General features: G+C 37.8%; 1 protein-coding gene across 1 annotated transcript in view; it reads right to left on the reverse strand.

Annotated features, from left to right (window-relative positions):
• The window catches only part of POLQ (DNA polymerase theta), a 91,412-nt gene that overhangs the window by 41,829 nt on the left and 35,062 nt on the right, over positions 1-14,521 (reverse strand). The window contains exons 13-16 of the mRNA XM_023755804.1: positions 13,959-14,152; positions 12,946-13,070; positions 10,633-10,876; positions 1,419-4,483 (exon numbers count right to left, since the gene is read on the reverse strand). Coding sequence (XP_023611572.1) covers positions 1,419-4,483; positions 10,633-10,876; positions 12,946-13,070; positions 13,959-14,152 — 3,628 coding nt within the window. The remainder of the gene's footprint in view (positions 1-1,418; positions 4,484-10,632; positions 10,877-12,945; positions 13,071-13,958; positions 14,153-14,521) is intronic.

The following is a 14,521-nucleotide window of genomic DNA, read 5'->3' on the forward strand; positions in this document are numbered from 1 at the left end:
ACGAAGTACTGATGGGGTGGTCATAATAATCTGGCCACTCAGATTATTATATATCCCACGTTCAAAGGCTGTTAAATCATGTTGTTTACCCATATATTCAGGAAAAAAATCACTTCTACTGTCGTGGTAAACAACCTGCTTCCCTATTTATAATGGTCTGGCCCTCTAGCAACTTCAGTGGGAAATTATAGCTAATTTGCCTACAAACGTCAGATGGTCATGATAATCTGGCCACTCAGTGTATATTATGTATTATACATACATATGCAATTTTTTAAAGAAAAATTTTGTGTTTAATGGTAAAGCTTAGCATGCACTAGCACTAGGCATGGCCTGGAGTTGAAGTAGCAGAGAACTCCATGAAGCCTCACAAAGTGAAGAGCATGAGGAAGGCAACCATCAAAGAGAGCCCATGGCCTCAGAAAGGGCACTGCCCAGACAGCATAGAAGAGCTGATGTTTGAGAGATGGACATCCCCAATGATCAAGCTACCAAACATTGTTCCAATACACGCTCCTGAACCAGCCACACCAATTGTGGTGGCCCCTGAAGAAATAAGCTTGACAAGTGAGTCAATGTCCCAGGAGACAACACTGATCTGGAACTCCTGACAGGCGACCTAGGGTTGGGAGCTGCTGTGGGAAGGCTGTTTAGATTAGACCTCTGGCCTACTTTGGAAGAGATAGACACAGGCCTAATCATCCAGGTACAACAGTGGATTGGAGCCAGAGGAATGAAAAGTGCCTTGGTGGCCTACATTTTTTCAGTCTCCCAGCTTGAGCTCTTGGTCTCAGTATTCAGCTCTCCCACCCACGTGTCCTGTGGTCAACCATCTCTTGTGCTGAACAATTAGGCTGTTCTATGTGTAAACCAGGGGTAGGGAACCTTTTTTGTGCCAAAGGCCATTTGGATATTTATAACATCATTCGAGGGCCATACAAAATTATCAACTTAAAAATTAGCCTGCTGCCCTGACCGGTTTGGCTAAGTGGATAGAGCGTCGACCTGTGGACTGAAGGGTCCTGGGTTCGATTCCAGTCAAGGGCACGCACCTTGGTTGCGGGCACATCCCCAGTAGGGGGTGTGCAGGAGGCAGCCAATCAATGTTTCTCTCTCTTCGATGTTTCTAACTCTCATCCCTCACCCTTCCTCTCTGTAAAAAAATCAATAAAATATATATTTTTTAAAAATTAGTCTGCTATTTTCGGTCAAACATTTAATTAACTGACCCCTAATGCCTTGGCAGGGCCAGATAAAATGATTTCACAAGCCTTATACGGCCCACAGGTGTAAACCCACATAAGAGAAACTTATTAAACTTTGAATAAATTTATTACATTTAATATCCAATACTGAAAAATCTCAGTCCCATCTCAGCCTATTTTACATATAAATGTGAAAAAAAATTTAATTCTTACCTTGCTTAAACCTACCACCAATAGTTGCACTTGTAGATGTCAAATTACTGGTCTTTTCACAAGCCAGTGAGATGGAAAATCGCTTTTTGCACTGCCACTCCTTAATGAATGTTTGAAAGAGAGTTCGGTCACTTGCTACATCAATTATGGCCAAGCTTTCTGCACTGCATGAGGCTGGAGTTAACTGCAATCCATCCTGTGATAACTCCAGTGAAAAACCTGTGTCTCTAATGGGACTGTCATCTTTTACATCATTTCTACTCTCTGGACTTAAATCATGGTTAATAGCTGAAGGTGAGCCAAGTAAATAATTGTCACCAAGTTCTAAAACACTATTTTCCTGAAGTTTCACAGAAGATGTTCCAAGAATACCTGGAAATGACAACTTAGCAGCAGATGCTGGGATGGGTGTAGGAGGAATGAGTCCATTATCATCAACTATACCGATTTCTTTACAAGGCAAGAGCAATGGGGTGTCACCATGAACAGCATTGTTCTCTAGTGTCTCAATCTTGCTTTTTACTTCAATATGAGGAAAGAATGAAATTCCCTGCTCCAAATTTAAAACCACTTCTTGTTTGTCATTTAACTCTGTATTTTTTCCTTTTAAACTAGATGAGTTTATAGTGGTTAGTTTCATCTTTTCATTTTCTAGAGGACTGGATACTTTATCTAAAATCCTTTGCAGTCCTGGACTTAAATCAAACGATGCTCCTGACCATATGAATGAATTATCTTGCCTTGTCTCAGTTAATTTGCATTTTTGAGACTTTTCATCTTTATCTCCTTCAGTTACTTCTCTTTGGGGATAATCATTACCAACTGGATCACTTAGTTCTAATGCCCCCAAAGATACTGCAGCATTATGTTTATCTTGGACAGGAAATATATCTACATTGTCCAAAGCTTCCACCATCTGAGCAGAATCCATTTCTGAAAATACAATAGACTCATCACTGAAACAAGTCAACTGCTGCCGATTATCTTGTTTCTCATCCATATTTGGTTTCATTGGGTCCTCTGGTTGTAGATGCAGAGAATCACTGAAATGGTCTGACGTTACTTCAGAAGGCAGGGGTTCTTTCACTCTTACGTCAGGGGGTTGCTCTTTTATTAGGTAGTCTTCACTGAAACTGTCAAAGAGTAAACTATCACTCAAATTCAAACTTGTTTCAGGGACTGGCAGACATTCTACTTCTACACCAGTGGAAGTTCTCTTTTGAGATATAACTGGTTTCATAGCTTCTTGTGTTTGATAACCTTCAAGAAAACTATTTAATTGGGAGTCAGTAACAGAAAGTTCATTCGCTTTCAAACAAGGGCCATTTTCCTTCAATAATATTGGTGAATGAAAAAGTGGACTTTCTAGAGTCACGATATTAACCTCATGTGAACCAGCGCTTTGTTTTATAGTATCTACAGTGTTAGGTTCCAAATGGTCTATATTTATCACTCCTGGAGAATGTTGTTCACCAGGGAAGGCAGTGTGAATCTCATTCTGAATAGAGCTTGAATTCCGTTTGTTTAGGCTCTTCTGCATTATGTCTGTTGCCAGGTTAGTGTCCTTTGCTCCTTGTTTGGCATTTTCAGTTGTCATCTGTTGTATAATTTTCTCTGACTGAGTATCCAGGTAGAAACTATCTTCAAAATCACAAGGAACTAATCCTAAGTCAGAAACACAATTATTTTTAGTTTCTTTTGCTGCATAAGCATCTGTTTCTTCTTGTATTCTAGAGGTATTTAGAAAATTCTCTTGCTGGCCTCCAGATTTACCAAATGCTCCAGCTGGTAGATGTACTCCATTGGGTATCTCAGTGCTGCTTATATTATCTCCGGATACCTGAAGATTATTTGATTTCTTTTCCTCCACATTACAATTTATACTTTTACATTTGATAATAGCATTTGAGTCTCTATTCATATGATTACAAGCTATCTGCTTCTCTAGTATTCTTTTCTGTTTGGTATAAATGTTTGTCTGTTTATCAGACTGCTTCTCCAGGGACTGATTAATTGGATTGGTATCATGGTGTTTAACACAAATATTTTGGTTTTTTGAATCACTTTGTATTAGCACTTTGTCTATGTTTTCTGACTCAACAGGAGCTAATCCTCTTCCATTTTCACTAACCACACTAGTGGATCGACAAGTCTCCTTTTTACTCTTGGATCCTGTGATAAAACGTTCCATAAGAATATCATTAGTTATTGTTTTGTTCCTTGGACAATTTTGTTCTGTTTGTGATGGGAATGATGCTTTGTTATGTTTTCCCTCAGTACATAAAGATGCATTTTTAGCAAGTGGCCCTGGACTCCTAAATTCCACATTCTTTTCATCTGAGGTAAATGAATCTTCACAATGAATAAGATTCAACTGTTTCTGAACATCAATTTTACACATCCCAGTGTCTTTCACAGGGCTACTGTCTCTGGATCGTTTGAGATGCTTACAACGTTTCCAAGATTTAAAGGTTGTGTTCATCTTTTCTAGACTGAGATTCAAAGCTTCTTTTTTTGTTTTCTCAGATGAGACAGTCTGAACAACTTTCTTAGTGCTTGTTTCTCCCTCATTCAAAGAGGTTTCTAGCTTCTCTTTACTTATATTCAAATAAGCCCGTTTTCTTCCTCTGGAAATTGAATGTGCCCGACATTCTCGTTTTCCATCCTGAAACTGATAATAAAAGGAATTTTTATGCTCTCTACCTTTATCTAAATCTTTCACCATATTTGGTGATTCCTTAACAGAAGAATCACCAAATATTGTGTTACTTTTTTTCTTTGATGTTAATCTTTCATAAGACCTCTTAGTTTGGAGTATAAATTTATGATCCTTTTCTTCTGACTCACTGCTGGTCAATGAGTATGTATCAGAATTTAAAGGGGAATGTGGATTCCATTGCACTCCCATTTCAATTAAGTCCTGCTGTAGAATCATTTTGGCTTCTTCCACAATAAGGGCTGCTGCTTCCCTTTCAGTTAAGCCTTTTTTACCAGTCACCCAAATAGTTCGCATATTCCGACGTTCTTCAACGGCTTCCTCTTCCTCATCCACTGCCTGTCGGGCACTAGGAAGGGGATAGGAAGAGAAATAAATTAATGCATTGATTCATTCATACAACAAATAGTTATTAAGCATCAGCTGTCCTACGAATGAAAGAAACAGCACTGCCCAGCTGGTGTGACTCAGTAGTTGAGTGTCAAGTTATGAACCACAAGGCTACAGTTCAATTCCCAGTCAGGGCACATGCCCAAGTTGTGGGCTTAATCCCTAGTAGGAGGCATGCAGGAGCAGCTGGTCAATAATTCTCTCTCATCATTGATGTTTCTAACTCTCTCTCCCTCTCCCTTCCTCTCTGTAATCAATAAAAAAAAATTTTTTTTTTAAAGAAATAGCACTGAACAACAGGGAAATATATTTGCTCTCATAGAGCTCACATTCTAGTTGGGGAAATCAGAAAATGAACAAATGTTAAAATATAGTCTATGTCAACTGATAAGAGTTGTGTACAAAAATGAAACACCAGGGTGGGATGGGTGATACTGCAATTTTTAAATAGCATAACCAGGGAAGGCCTAAGACAGATTCTTTAAATAAAAAACTAAAAAAAGTAAGCATCATAAAACTTGCATTGAAAACAAATCCTCTACATAATACAAACTCTGGACAAAATGTTAAAGGGACTGTGGAGTGACCAAAAGAAAGTAGAAACCAGAAAAGAGTTGAGACTAGAAGAAACAAATGGCGGTGGTTAAACTGTCACACTTTTCACCTGAAGGCAGGCTTCAGTCAGGGCCATGAAGGTAACTTGGATAAAAACCTGGAGTTTTGATTCAACTAGACAACAGAAATCAATTAGAAGTATAAAAATTGTCGGACAGATATATGCAAGAAAATGAAACTAGACCACCAACTTACACCATACACAAAAATAAACTCAAAATGGATAAAGGACTTAAATGTACGACAGGAAACCATAAAAATTCTAGAAGAATCCAAAGGCAACAAAATCTCAGACATATGCCGAAGCAATTTCTTCACTGATACAGCTCCTAGGGCACTTGAAACTAAAGAGAAAATGAACAAATGGGACTACATCAAAATAAAAAGCTTCTGCACAGCAAAAGAAACCATCAACAAAACAACGAGAAAACCCACCGAGTGGGAAAACATATTTGCCAGTGTCATATCTGATAAGGGCCTAATCTCCAAAATTTATAGGGAACTCATACAACTTAACAAAAGGAAGATAAACAATCCAATCAAAAAATGGGCAAAGGATCTAAATAGACACCTTTCAAAAGAGGACATTCAGAAAGCCAAGAGACATGAAAACATGCTCAAAGTCACTAATCATCCGAGAGATGCAAATCAAAACAACAATGAGGTACCATCTCACACCTGTCAGAATGGCTATCATCAACAAATCAACAAACGACAAGTGCTGGAGAGGATGTGGAGAAAAAGGAACACTCGTGCACTGCTGGTGGGAATGCAGACTGGTGCAGCCACTATGGAAGACAGTATGGAGTTTCCTCAAAAAACTAAAAATGGAACTCCCATTTGACCCTGTGATCCCACTTCTAGGAATATATCCCAAGAAACCAGAAACACCAATCAGAAAGGATATATGCACCCATATGTTCATAGCAGCACAATTCACCATAGCTAAGATCTGGAAACAGCCTAAGTGCCCATCAGTAGATGAATGGATTAGAAAACTGTGGTACATCTACAGGATGGAATACAATGCTGCTGTAAAAAAGAAGGAACTCTTACGATTTGCAACGGCATGGATGGAATTGGAGAGCATTATGCTAAGTGAAATAAGCCAGTCAATGAAGGAAAAATACCACATGATCTCACACATTCATGGATAATAGAGACCATTATAAACTTTTGAACAATAATATATACAGAGGCAGAACTGCCTCAAACAGATTGTCAAACTGCAGCGGGAAGGCCGGGGAGGTTTGGGCAGCAGGAGGGAGGGGGGTAAGAGATCAACCGAAGGACTTGTATGCATGCATATAAGCATAACCAATGGACATAAGACACTGGGGGGTAGGGGAGGCCAGGGGATTGTCAAGGGTGGGGAAAAAAAGGACACATATGTAATACCTTTGTAATACTTTAAGCAATAAAAAAATTTAAAAAAAATTGTTAAGGAAGAAGTAAAATATCTCCATTTGTAGATGACATGACTGTATATCTAAAAATCCTAGAGAATCAATGATAGAAATAACTCAAACAATAAAAGAATTTAAAAAACAATAGGATAACAATATACAAGAATCAACAGCCTCGATATACTCAAATAATAACCACATAGAAGAGATCATAGACACAAACCAATTAAAACAATAAAGATTAAATGAAAATAAATTTAACAGGAGATGTACAAAACCCTTATGAGGAAGACTTGGAAACTCCTGAAAAGCTGTCTGTGGAAATCTTTTTTAAAATCCTCAATATCACAACGATATCAAATGCAAAGAAATTACCTACCTGTGGATAGGATGACTCAACATTATAAAGGAGTCAGTTGTAAGTTAAATTTCAATCGAACCCCAATAAAATATCAACAGACACTTCAAATTTCACATGGGCAAATATGCAAAAGTAGACAGGAAAATATTGAAAAACTATGAGAGGGAGGTTGCCCTACCAGACATTAAAACATACTATAAAGGCTTTTCATTAAGAGCACCGTATTGCTGCCCTAGCCGCTTTGGCTCAGTGGATAGAGCGTCCCGGGTTTGATTCCGGTCAAGGGCATGTACTTTGTTGCAGGCTCCCAAGGAGCATGCGGGAGGCAAAAAGTCCCAAATCCATAAGAAATATAAGAAAAAGATATAACCAGATAATCTATAAAGATATATTTAAATGTTTCTCTCACATCAATGTTTCTCTGTCTTTCCCTCTCGCACTCTCTCTAAAATCAATGAAAAAATATCCTCAGGTGAGGATTTAAAAAAAAGCATTGTATTGTTCATGAATTGACAAAAAGATAGTAAATTTAAAAAAAATCCAGAAATAGACCTAATTACATATGGACATTTAGTATATGATGAAGGTGGCATTTCAAATCACTGGGACCAAGACAAACTTTTTTTATAAATGGGAAATAGATAAATCCAGACCACATTACATACAAAATTAAATTCTAAATGTATCAGGAATCTAAATGCAAATTTAAAATACAAGAAAATGTGTGAATTCCTCTTTAATCTCACTGTACAGAAAGCTTTCCAACTATGACATTCAGAATCAAAAAAGAAAAAAATATATAAAAAAAATTAATCAATAGAAAAATAATAAAACTCTGTATGGGTATAACGATGTAACAAAAGTCAAAAGACAACTGATAAATTTTGAGAAAATACTTTCAATATTCATATCAAATAAAGGGTTAAGAACCATAATCAATTTTTTAAAATGTATTTTATTGCTTTTTACAGAGAGGAAGGGAGATGGAGAGGGATAGAGAGTTAGAAACATCGATGAGAGAGAAACATCGATCAGCTGCCTCCTGCACGCCCCCTACTGGGGATGTGCCCACAACCAAGGTACATACCCTTGACCAGAATCGAACCCGGACCCTTCAGTCTGCAGGCTAACGCTCTATCCACTGAGCCAAACCAGCCAGAGTGCCAAGACTTTTTTACCCTCTAATTACAAATAACTCTTCAGTCTTTGTTTTTCATGACCTTGATATTTTTGAGAAGTACTAGCCAATAACTTTGTAGAATGTCTCTCAATTCAGGCTTGTCTGATGTTTGCTTTTGATTAAATTCATGTTAGACATTTTTGATAAGGAACACTTCAGGAGCAATGTCTCTCTCAGGGTGTCACATGAAAAGGCACATGATCTTGATGTGTCACTAATTTTGGAGACGCACAGCCATGACAATAACAGCTTTAGGATAATAAGAAATTATTCTGTCCAGCCTGTGTGGCTCAGTGGTTGAGCGTCGACCCATTAACTAAGGAAGTCATCATTTGATTCCCTGTTAGGGCATATGCCTGGGTTGCGGGCTCAATCCCCTGTAAGGGCATGCAGGAGGCAGCTGATCAATGTTTCTCTCTCATCGATGTTTCTATCTCTCTCTCCCTCTCCCTTCCTCTCAGAAATCAATAAAAATATATTAAAAAATAAAATAAAATAATTTTTAAAAAAGAAATGATTCTAAAATGTGTTAAACAATATTTCCAGTTAAGTTTTTTTAAATGAGTGCTGCCTTCTGATGACCCCTAGGAAGGGTCATGTATGATGTATGGCATATGGTTACCACAGAGACATTCCACATCTAAACTTTTTTACCTCAGGAACTAACAGTATATACTCCTAAACAAGTATGTATATATCCAAAGATTCTGTAAAAATCAGAGGCTCCAGAGGAGAACAACACTTTTACAAGAAGGTTTTAAACCATACTCCAAATAGACTTTGGCCAGAGACACCCCAAAGTGACAAAATCACACATCAGTTGTTCTGGTCTGGGGTCAGAGGAGTGGCCCCAGCCCCACAGTTCCACTGAGTACTGCCCTAATGGGGACTCTACAGTGGCCTGGGTTGTGTTCCTCCCAGGGTTATGTTCTAAAACTCCAGACAATTCCATCCTTCGAAATCTAGGTAGAGGTAGCTATGCCCCTATAGCCATGCTGGGTGCAGCACATGGGGCACTTAGTCCCACAGGAGCCATACCTGGGGGTGGCGGTGGAAGGCAGAGAGCAGAGTCACAATGTGAGGTGGCACAGGGGGCAGCAAGGCTGCTCCTTTAAATATGCCCAACCCTTCTCATGCATATTACAAGTTTCAGAGCCTATATCAGGCCTAAACGAAGTGTGAGGAAAGAAATACTAAACTGGAAATGAGACTGATGCTTTTATAAATTTTGAACAAATTCTTAATAGCTGAAAATAAAACTCTTAAACCTATAAGTGCCTAAATATCAATAGGATCTGGCCAAGGTTTTATACAAGAGTGAGTTCAAAGAACAGTGGTTGAGAAATTACTTAAGCTATTCCTTGATTATATATACACTGAGTGGCCAGATTATTATGACCACGCCATCAGTACAAATGAAGTGAATAAATTATGCAAATAATAATAATAATAATAATAATAAAACCTTGAGAGTATTTGCTTAGGAAGTTTTCAATATTCAGTATTTTTGGAAGTGTCAATGAAGTACTGATGGGGTGGTCATAATAATTTGGCCACTCAGTGTATACTGAGACCATCAATAACTTGGTTACCCACATGTACACAATAATCAAGGAATCCTACTCTCACAATTATTTTGAGGGACTAGTGTTCCAAAGAACATTCAGGAGGAGCACATTTTTAAAATATATATGTATTTTTTATTGATCTCAGAGAGGAAGGAAAAGGGATAGATAAAAACATTAATGATGAGAATCATTGATCGGCTGACCCCTGCACGCCCTCTACTGGTGATTGAGCCGACAACCCTGTAACCTCCTTGGTTCATAGGTTGACACTCAACAAATGAACCACATGGCTGGGCAAGAGAAGTACATTTTAAAGTGCTCTTGCCTAAAGAAAGTCTAATGTGAGCCCTAAATATATATTGAAAATCTAAATCCATCAAAGCACTAAGCCAGTGGTTCTCAACCTTCCTAATGCCACGACCCTTTAATACAGTTCCTCATGTTGTGGTGACCCCCAACCATAAAATTATTTTCGTTGCTACTTCATAACTGTAATTATGCTACTGTTATGAATCATAATGTAAATTTCTGATATGCAGGATGTATTTTCATTGTTACAAATTGAACATAATTAAAGCATAGTGATTAATCAATTTCATAAAAACAATATGAAATTATATATGTGTTTTTCGATGGTCTTAGGCGACCCCTGTGAAAGGGTTGTTCAACCCCCAAAGGGGTCGCGACCCACAGGTTGAGAACCACTGCACTAAGCATTGATACCTTACCTTTACTCAATTTTTCTAGGGGAGAATTATGATACTTTTAGAAATGTCTTTTAAGTCATGAAATATTTTAAAAGTATAAAAAATAAAAAGTAACCCTAAAGGGGGGAAAAGTAGCCATGTTTCCTTCCATTTACACCAACTATGTCATGATATTATCAAAGAGAAAAATATTTTAATACAGAAATTATTATTTACAAATTGACATGATTTTTCATTTAATAACTCTCTAAAGACAGGGGGACTCTCTTACCTTTTAAAAGGCACAGCATTTTTCAGAACAGTCTCCACCTCAGCAATATTTGCTCTGGCAAGATCTGCCACAGTAAGAAAGCCGGAAGCATAGAGGAATCTGGCTCGCTGGGCATTAAGTAAGGACACCCGGATAAGATCACACAACTCCCTCTGGATTCCAAATGTAAGACGCTTCTGAAATTGGGAAAGTAGTAGTTCCATGTTGTGCCAGCCCAGGCGGTTGGAAAACACTGTAATCATCCCTAGAATATGCATAGAATATTTATTAAATTAAAAATTCTTTATAGATCAATTCTCTATTTCTTTAGATGTACTTTTGTTTCACTGTTTCCTTTTTTCCTGGATAATTGTAAAGTTTTACAGGCCCATGTGTAAGTTAACAGAAGAGGAGATATATGTTAAGGGCCTAGCTAATTAGCCAACAAATGTGCTAAACACATTCAATGTCATCTTACTTATTCTTTTTAAAAAAACTGATTTCAGAGAGAAAGGGAGAGAGAGAGAAAGAAACATGGATTGGTTGCTTTCCAAAGGTGCCCAGATTGGACCGGGGATCAAACCCACAATCCAGGTATGTGCCCTGACCAGGAACTGAACCCACCACCTTTCGGTGTATGGGATGATACTTCAACCAACTGAGCCACACCGGCCAGGACAGGCTCATTTATCCTTTTTATTTTATTTATTTATTTTATTCTTTATTGTTTAAAGTATTACATAGGTCTTCTTTTCCCCCATCGACCCCTCCCCAGCCACTCCCACCTCCCAGGAAATGCCCCTACTGCCCTAGTGTCCGTGTCCATTGGTTAGGCTTATAGGCATGCATACAAGTCCTTTGTTTGATCTCCTACCCCCCACGTGCCAACCTACCCTGCCTTCCCTCTGAGGTTTGATGGTCTGTTCGATGCTTCTCTGTCTCTGGATCTCTGGATCTATTTTTGTTCACCAGTTTATGTTGTTCATTATATTCCACAAATGAGTGAAATCATGTGATATTTATCTTTCTCTGACTGGTTTATTTCGCTTAGCATAATGCTCTCCATGTCCATCCATGCTGTTGTGAACAGTAAGAGTTCTTTCTTTTTTTTTACAGCAGCGTAGTATTCCATTGTGTAGATGTACCACAGTTTTTTAATCCACTCATTTGCTGATGGGCACTTAGGCTGTTTCCAAATCTTAGCTATTGTAAATTGTGCTGCTATGAACATATGGGTGCATATATCCTTTCTGATTGGTGTTTCTGATTTTTTGGCATATATTCCTAGAGGTGGGATTACTGGGTCAAATGGGTGTTCCATTTTTAATTTTTTGAGGAAACTCCATACTGTTTTCATAGTGGCTGCACCTCATTTATTCTTAATCATGTCCTTGACATTTGAAAAAACTAAGGCAGAGCACATAACCACAAAACAAAAAGCCCTCACCCTAGTTCATTCCTCTCTTTCAATCTCTCTTTTTTCCTTTCTTTTTTTAAGGAAGAGAGAACCCTTAAAAATAGGTAAGGGACTCTTTCTACCTAGAGGAAAATAAGAAAGCTGATTTAAATATTCAAGGGCTGTTTGCACTTTAAAAAGTGAATCTCCCATTGATATTTTCTTCAAAGAAAGGTTGCCCAATTCAATAGCTAGACAGTCTTGAAATAAAGAGGCCAGAGCAGCCAAGTGCCAAGTCATTAAAAAAATCATTTCCCTGTGAGAACACTAACCCTAGAGGCACCCTGAGACATTTGATGCTAGTGAATTGAAGGGTGAGTTTCTCCTTCCTTACTACCTCCCACCCCATCTTTCCCTCAGTATTCTTTCATATATGCACATACCTTCACAATATGCACACTCTCCAGCAGACCAGGGTTTCCTTCCGAAGGACTTGGTAAAATCAGATCCCTAACTTTCCTGTTTGATTAGCTTATAGAATATGGGTTTAATTTTATTAAATAAGACTCCCGTTTCCTTAGACAAGAAATAATAATTTAGAACAGTCCGAAGTGCAGAAATCCCTTTCCATTTGCCATCCTCCTCAATAGCAAGTATTAATCAGTAACTAACTTAGAAAAGGGAGATCACTGAAAATGTTGTGTCTGTTTCTTCTTGCAGTAGCAGGCAACAGGAAAAATAAAAAAGAAAAAAAAAACAGAAAACAAAGGTGTCCTGGTGATGTTAGGGATTATACAAAATTATGGCTTAACACAATCCCCTCAATTTTAGAGAAGCCAACAGTAAAATGGAATTGAGGGAGGGGGGAGAGAAAAGCAATCTTAATTTAACCTCAAACCACAGTCTTAAATAAATGCGGAAGTCCTTGTTTAACTGACCTGCATAAACAGCAGCTGATTGTTGTAAAGATTGAACCTGCCCACGATTGCATCCATATTTCCGATTAATTTCTTTTAAGGGAATTTCACTGATTAAATCTAGTAACACAAGACTGGTAAAAAACCTGGAAAGTAAATCACCAAAATATGATAAGAGATCACTTTTATCTACTATAAAGGTATAAGTAAGTAAGAACCAAAAAGGCAAGAGAGAAGATTCCTAATAAGATATAGGATTAGCGGGCAAAGACTGAGCTCAATGTTTGTAAAGTAAGTTCTGAAATATATTAGTACTATAGCATAGAATTTAATATCTGCACAACAAAAAGATTTCATCTATGGTTCAATACTGCTAACTAATTTCAAAAAATAAGACTTGTTTCAATAAATGCAATGACACAAAAATTTAAAACATTTGATACACAGTTATATGGTTATATAACCATATTTCAATAAAATGACAGAATTTGAGTATAAAAAACAGTTTTATTTGAAAGGCAATAGTGCCACAAATTATCTAGGTATATGAATCCTTACAAAACTTACACTTGACTATGTTGTAAATAATATGCTAGAGACTAATGCCTTAAGAAAAAAATAATTGTAGTATATTTCAAAAAAGCTAAAAGCCTATACAATTTCCCAGTTGAACCTTTTATTTTTTTTCAGCTGAATATTTTATTGGCTCTTCTGTAGTAGTAATGAATCACTTCCATGGCTGTCAGGAGCATCCTTCCCTAAAGCATCCTGATTCACATTTTTTTTAAGAGGAGGAATTAATTAAATGTTCTACTATAAGAAGTATTCATATATAATGGCTTCTAAACTACAAATAGCAAGGGGGAAATTAATATATTAATAAATTCAGTACATACTAGTAAATTAAAAAAATTTACTATATGGATCCAAAATTTGATTTTAATGACAATGAAAGTGACTACAATAAACTGAACATCTACTGCATATTTAATACTGTATTAAATACTAGAAAGTGCAGGCTCCTTGATACTTACCTTTTATGGATGGCCATTTGCCGGTGTTGTCTCTCAGTTCTGGCTACTACTTTTCCCTTCACACAGCGAGCCAAGAACCCTTCTTCAACTCCCACTAGCTCTGCCACCCGTTTCATAGAAGTTGGCAACTTCTCCCATAAACAGAGAAATCGATACCAATCAATAGTAGTCCAATCCTCAAACATAGGTGTAACCTGAAGGAAAGAAGCGTCATCATTAGCTAAAACTATTGATTACAAAAGGAACAAGTACATATAAATGTCATATTAAAATCAAAAGAGTATACTAATAATAGAGGAATATGCAAATTGTCCAGGATGCCATCACAGTAACAGTAACAACCAAACAGCAGGCTGGCAGGTTGTGTGGGGCAACAAGGCCAGCAAGGGGGCTAGTGAGGGACGACCAAACAACTGAACAGCAGGCTGCGTGGGGCAATCAGGCCAGCAGGGGGGGCAGTTGGGGTGAACAGGCAGGCAGGGGGGGAGTTTGGGGGCAACCAGGCTGTCGGGGGGGGGCAGTTGGGGGTGATCAGGCCAGCAGGGAGGCAGTTGGGATGACCA

The sequence above is a fragment of the Myotis lucifugus genome, unplaced genomic scaffold (assembly GCF_000147115.1).
Source record: "Myotis lucifugus unplaced genomic scaffold, Myoluc2.0 scaffold_84, whole genome shotgun sequence".
Lineage (NCBI taxonomy): Eukaryota > Metazoa > Chordata > Mammalia > Chiroptera > Vespertilionidae > Myotis > Myotis lucifugus.